We start from the raw sequence: 6,208 nt of genomic DNA on the forward strand, positions 1-6,208 counted from the left end.
CAGAGCCTGACGCGGGGCTCGAACTCACGAGCTGTGAGATCATGACCTGAGCCAAAGTCGGACGCTTAACCAACTGAGCCACCCAGGCGCCCTGCAACTTGATTTTTAAAATGAACCCTTACTACATGCCAGGCACTAAGAGCTTCATAAGTGAGACTACATCTTCATTAGTTTATATAACATCCCTATGAGGTAGATACTATCACTCTCCCTATTGCACAGGTAGGGAAACTGAGGCATAGAGAAGTTTGGCCGGGGATGGGGGACTGAGGTCAAGGGCCTGGAAGACCAGGGTGTGCAGGGCATTGGCTGTGTCCTGGGACTGGGAAGCCAGATGCCCTTGGACAGTCCTGCTGACTGGGGGGCCTCTGTGGGCTCAGGACAGCACCTCGGTGTGAAGAAATGCAACGTCACCTGCAGCAAGATGACCTCGGAGATCCCTGTGGCTTTACTAGTCCACTACCAACGAAATCAAGAATCCTGCGGCAAGCATGCCATCATGTAGGTACTCGGGCTCTTGGCCTCTACTAATCCCTGTCCACATTCTTCCTCCTCAACCTGGGCTCCCGCCAAGGGCCTCAGCAAATGCTCTTCCTGCTCCTGGCTCCCTGACTCCTCGATGACCTTGATATCTGTGTCCCAAGATAAAAGTGGGGAGCGGCTTCCTGAAAGGCCTTTGGTCTGGAGCAGCCACAAAGGGGTGGTATGTTTTAGGCAGCCCTTGAACCTGCTGGGCAGGTAAAGCACTGTGGTCTCAAGGGCAGGCTCCAGACTCCAACAGATGTGGTGCAAATCCTGGCTTCACCACTGACAGGTTGCGTGGCCCTGCTCACACTCCCTACCCTCTGCGCTTTAGTTTCCTTATCTATAAAACGGGGTAGTTGGGAGGATGAGAGGCGATCATGTAAATAAGCAGCTTGGCAGGGTGCCCAAAAGCCACCGATGGGAAAGGCAGAGATTATTATCTGCACTTGACAGATGAGGAAACAGGATTCCAGTGAGATTTGGGGCAGGGGCCAACCTGAACCAGCCCCCCCATTGGCCCCCCGCCCATCCCGACCGTCGGGGACCCTTGGCTGTCTTGGCCGCTTGCTCTCCTGGGGTCCCTCTTGGGTCCTGCCCAGTCACCCAGCCCCAAGACCTTTCCACAGACCGACCTTCGGGCCTGGCGTCGGGAAATGGCTAGCAGGCTCTCAACGTCTAGGCTCAGCTAAAGGAAGTCGTGTCCTTCACTCCACTGACTGCACAGTTACCATGAGGGGCTGCTGCCTGACCTCTCTGCTCACCTGCCAGGGCTTGCTTCCCCCGGACTCCCCCACAAATTTGCTTCTGTTTTCTAGGTAAAGGGGAAGTAGGCAGCCCCAGGGAGGGGACTGTGGCACCAGGCAGCGCCTCGCCTGTGGGGGCCTGCAGGCTTATGCTTGCTTCCTGCACTTCTCTGGTTTCCCAGCGTGCCGGAGCCACGCACGTTCGCGTTACCTCTCTGAGCCTCGGTTTTCTCATCTGTAAAATGGGGATGGGCGTGGTAGCCACCTCTCAGGATGGGTGTGAGGTTGAAACAGGCAAAATGCCTGCTAGCACGGTGGCATGGAGCGTGAGCCCCAGGCAGCTCTGAGCTGTGTGCTCGGCAGTTAGCCAGCCAGAGGAAGCTCAAGATTTGGATGGCCCTCGGGGTCCCGACGGGACCACCATATATGTGGCTGTAGCTCACTAACTGTGTTTTCAGCCTGAGGATACACACTAAGAGAGGAGGTAGAGGTCTGGAGGGCAGCCTGTAACTGAGGGAGAGGAGGAAGAGGACATTTAAATCAGCTCCTTCCAGAGAGAGGAGGCCTTACTTACCCAGAGCTCACCAGTCACACACCTGACAGCAGGGAACAGCTGTGGACGGCTCCCCCAGTCAGAAGACTCACAGCCCAGAGTCCCCTGCCTTAATGGTAACGAGTCCTCGGAGTCTCCCGCTCTGAGCCAGGTGCTTTATATCATTTTCTTTTCTTTTTTCTTTCTTTCTTTCTTTCTTTTTTTTTTTTTTTTTATTTTTTTTTTTTTTTTTTACAATAACACAAAAGTGGGGTGGCCAACTTGTCCCAATTTTCTGGGACTTTCACAGAGAAGTTCCAGATCTTGAGGACCCCCCGCTCTGTCCCAACTTTTGCGGGGAGGTCGGTCACCCCGCAGAAGGTAGGTATGCTATCTCTATTTCTCAGGCGAGGACAGGGAAACCCCAGAACTCAAGCTGCCCAAGCTAATCAGCTCACACCTCACAGCTCACAGCTAATAAGTGTTGGGGGCAGGATTTCCGGCCGGGTCTGTTCACCTGCAGAGCATTTGCATGATGCCTCTACTCCACATGGCATCTGGGCATCACCAGGCCCCTGTCTTCCTTCCTTGTAGCTTGAGGACCAAACAGAACAAAATCTTCTGTGCTGATCCAAAGGAGAAATGGGTCCAGAAAGCCATGGAACATCTAGAGCGCCAGACTGCTATGCCGGTGCAAAATGGCGGCACGTTCGAGAAGCAAATTGGCGTGGGTGAACCCAGGACCACCCTGGCCGCCAGGGGAATGGACAAGTCTACGGTCACAGAGCCCAAAGCTACCCGGGAAAGCAGTGGCCAGGAGGCACAGAGGGCCTTGGGGACTTCCCCAGAGCTGTCGACAGGAGTGGCTGATTCCTGGGGGACCAGGTTCCCCTCCACTTCAAAGGCTCCAGATGGAGGGCCTCCAGCTGGGTCCCAGAGGACTGAGCTTTTCAACGCCGCTGCCCTCACCACCCCGGCGTCCTGGCAGAGCTCTGCCTACAAACCTGGGTCGGGCCTCTGGGCTGAGGGAAAGGCCTCTGAGGCCCTCCCCACCCAGGCCCCCGCCACCCAGGCCCCCGCCACCCAGGCCCCCCCCCCCCAGGCCCCCGCCACCCAGACCCCCTCCACCCAGGCCCCCCCCACCCAGGCCCCCTCTACCCAGACCCTCCTTACCCAGGCCCCCTCCACCCAGACCCTCCCTACCCAGGCCCCCTCTACCCAGGTCCCCACCATTTTACACACAGCCTCAGAGGACCAACCTGTGTGGATCTCTGGCCCCATGCCAGAGAACTCTCTAGGGCCCGTGGAGATGGGTCCCATTTCAGCTCACACGGATGCTCTCAGAGGGTCTGACAGCATGCCCCGTCTCTCCATGGTCCCTGTCTCCTCAGAAAGTGTTCCCAGCAGGGAGCCAGTGGCCTCAGGCAGCTGGACCCCTAAGGCTGAGGATCCCATCCATGCCACTGTGGACCCCCAGCGGCTGGAAGTCCTCATCACTCCTGTCCCTGACTCCCAGGCGGCCACCCGGAGGCAGGCAGTAGGGCTGTTGGCCTTCCTCGGCCTCCTCTTCTGCCTGGGGGTGGCCATGTTCGCCTACCAAAGCCTCCAGGGCTGCCCCCGCAAGATGGCAGGGGACATGGTGGACGGGCTTCGCTATGTCCCCCGGAGCTGCGGCAGTAACTCGTACGTCCTGGTGCCCGTGTGAGCTGCCCACCTGCCTGCGTCCAGTTGTTCAACTCAGACAGCTGCCTGGGGTTCCCCCATCCTTATATCCACCCTCACCCAAGGCCTGACCTGAGCTGGGATGATCAGAGCAAGGACGCAGGATCTTTCGCAAGGAACTGCTCCCAGCTCCCGGGCACACCCCAGGAGGCCGCTCCTCACCTTTGTTGACCTACCCGGGACAGGAGTGGTGGCCTTTGCAACTCACTCCCATGTCCCCAAGTCAGGAAACTTCTGCTGCTGGCTGGTTAGAGGTTCCCTTTGACACAGTCCCAGACCCAGTAAACAATTATTTATTGAACAAACGCCCGGCCCCTCTGGTTCCCATGCCCACACGTTACCACGGTCATCCCATCTCACGAATGAGCCTCAGGCCAGGCCCCTCCTGCCCCACTCCCTCAGACCTCATCGTGTCTCTTGGTCCCGCTGCAGTCGCCAGTCACCCCGGCTACCTGCGGTGCTATCTCCCCCATCCCCTGTACAGAGCCCACACCCAGCCGGGGACCCGTCTTCTCTTGCATGAGGCTAGTGTGGCGTTTCCTGGGACTGCCCCCAGGAAGGCTCTGCCCTCAGTTAGGCATTGTGGGAAGGGGAGACCAAGTGACCTGGTGGCTTTGATTTGTGTTTCTTCTCAGTCGATGCTGTGCAGAGGAGGGACGTTGACTTTGAGGGTGAAAGCTGGGGTTCTAGTCCCGGGCCCATCACCAACCCAGCAAGGCATCCGTACCTCTGGTTTTCCATCTGGGGAAGGAAAGAGTCATGGCAAATGTGCGACAGTAACCTGTCCTGACGGGCATCACTCACTGGTCCAGAGACCCCCCTTTTCCCAGACCCTGGGTGTAGCCTCACAACAGAACACCTCAGCCGGTCTTCACCACCCACCGGGGAGCCCGGCACGCTGCTGGGCTCTGAGACTGGGAGCGGTGCAAGAGAGAGATCTGAGAGCTCAGGTCCTGCTCTGTGGGAGGGAGTCAGCTCTGTGGGCTCCCTGAGGGGACCGGGCTGGCGTATGTGAGGGGCAGGCCCCTGCCTGGCTTTGAGAACAGCCCTCCCAGGGTCACCAGGCTTGCAGGGACACCCGGACAAGCCCAAGTGATGTGTGACAGGCTGAAGAGGAGTGGAAGCCTGCGGGCTCCCCAGGGGGCTGAGGCGCTCAGGAAAAGGAAGGGGGAGGCTGCAGGGGGCAGCCGCTGGCCTGTGTGAGGGACTTGGGCCCTGCGTTTGCGGTTTCTGCAGCCTGGAGTCCTCTTCTGCCTCTCTCACTCCCTAACAACACTGCTGTCCTCCGGTCCTGGTCTTCCCTCACCCTCCAGCCCACCACAGGCAGGGCCAGGATCGCAAGGACATTTTCCATGGGATCAGAGTCCACCGCTGAAACCTGAGGTTCCGTGTTTACCTCTGAAAGACTCCGTCCTGTGGGGAGGGAAGCTGTGGGCACCAAGTCAGGGGTTCCCTTTTTGGGTGCTGAGGACTCAGGCAGGCCTGACAGGGCCTGCAGGCCTCACCCCTCAGAGTCCCCAGGGGCAGCTCTCCCCCTCCCTCTGTCCCTGACGGGGACCCTTGCCCCCCACCTGGGGAGCCTCCCATGGGCCAGGCTTCCCCCAGGTGTGGGTGACACTCTACTTGGCAGATAGATGCTCAGAGGAAGCAGACACAGCTCTGGCCCACAGAGAGGGGCCCTCCTGCACCGCCTGCTGCACATGACCTGGGATGTTGGGGCCTGGCTCTAGTGGGGGGCACTCTGATGGCTTGGAGGGCGGACAGCAGGTCTAAATGCACTTTTTTGGGCTCCTCCAGGTTTGGAGAGCCCTCAAGGAGTGGAGCACCCATGATGGGGCTCCCTACTTTTGTGAGGAGACAGCTGGGAGCAGCTAGTTCCCCTTCCACAGACTTGATTAGTCCCCCTCCCCCCAAGCAGGACATGGGCAAGGACAATTTGGTGGGGGGGGACTTTGGAAGGAGTTGGTTGATCCTTTGCTTTTCCAACCCTATCACCAATGTCTGTGCCATTTTGTATTTTACTAATAAAATTGAAAAGTCTTGTGAATCGAATAAAGTAACTTGCTCTAGGGCAGGCTCAGCAACCAGACCTCAGGAGCGATGGCATAAAGGAGGGGCCTAGGATCTCTGGGTCCAGCCCGCCTGGGGTGGAGGAGGAGTCCTTTACAGTCAGCAGGAGAAGCAGCACTAGGGATAGGGGTGAGGAGGGGTGAGTCCCTGGCCTGGCTTTGTTCTGCTCTGCTGTGTGACTTTGGGCAGTGCCTTCACCTCTCTGGGCCTGTTAAACATCAGGCCTGAGACTTCTCCTAGTGGCTCCCTTCCCTGGCAGGAATCAGAATCTCTTATGAAGCCACTCCTGTGCTTCCCCGTGCCTACTAAACCTCCATCTCCGGGGCCTTAGTAGCACCATTAGTGATCCGGTCATCCATGGGAGCACAGTGGGCCACATTTTCTTCTTGGCTACTTTGACTCATTGCTGGTCCAGATAAAGATCAAAAAGAGATTACTTCCCAAAGGACTTGGGTGTTCACAGATAGGACCCCAACACAAACCTCCTGGTGGCCCCTAAGCCGTCCAATGTCCCAGGGTGGCATCATAAGAGCTGCTATGTACAGTTGTGTAGATTGGGAACTGCACAAGTTTCTACAGATCAAGTACAGCCTATTATTACACAATATTTCGTGGA

The 6,208-nt window shown here is 57.7% G+C and overlaps 1 protein-coding gene across 2 annotated transcripts in view; it reads left to right on the forward strand.

Moving 5' to 3' along the window:
* The window catches only part of CX3CL1 (C-X3-C motif chemokine ligand 1), a 12,351-nt gene extending 6,777 nt beyond the window's left edge, over nucleotides 1-5,574 (forward strand). Inside the window, exons 2-3 of one of the 2 annotated variants that reach the window (XM_040498107.1) lie at nucleotides 381-501; nucleotides 2,395-5,574. In XM_040498107.1, coding sequence (XP_040354041.1) covers nucleotides 381-501; nucleotides 2,395-3,505 — 1,232 coding nt within the window. In that variant the 3' untranslated portion in view covers nucleotides 3,506-5,574. The remainder of the gene's footprint in view (nucleotides 1-380; nucleotides 502-2,394) is intronic. The other variant, XM_040498109.1, reaches the window with a different exon arrangement.
* Nucleotides 5,575-6,208: the final 634 nt, after the last annotated feature.

This window comes from Herpailurus yagouaroundi, unplaced genomic scaffold (assembly GCF_014898765.1).
Source record: "Herpailurus yagouaroundi ecotype Mexico unplaced genomic scaffold, PumYag 190, whole genome shotgun sequence".
Lineage (NCBI taxonomy): Eukaryota > Metazoa > Chordata > Mammalia > Carnivora > Felidae > Herpailurus > Herpailurus yagouaroundi.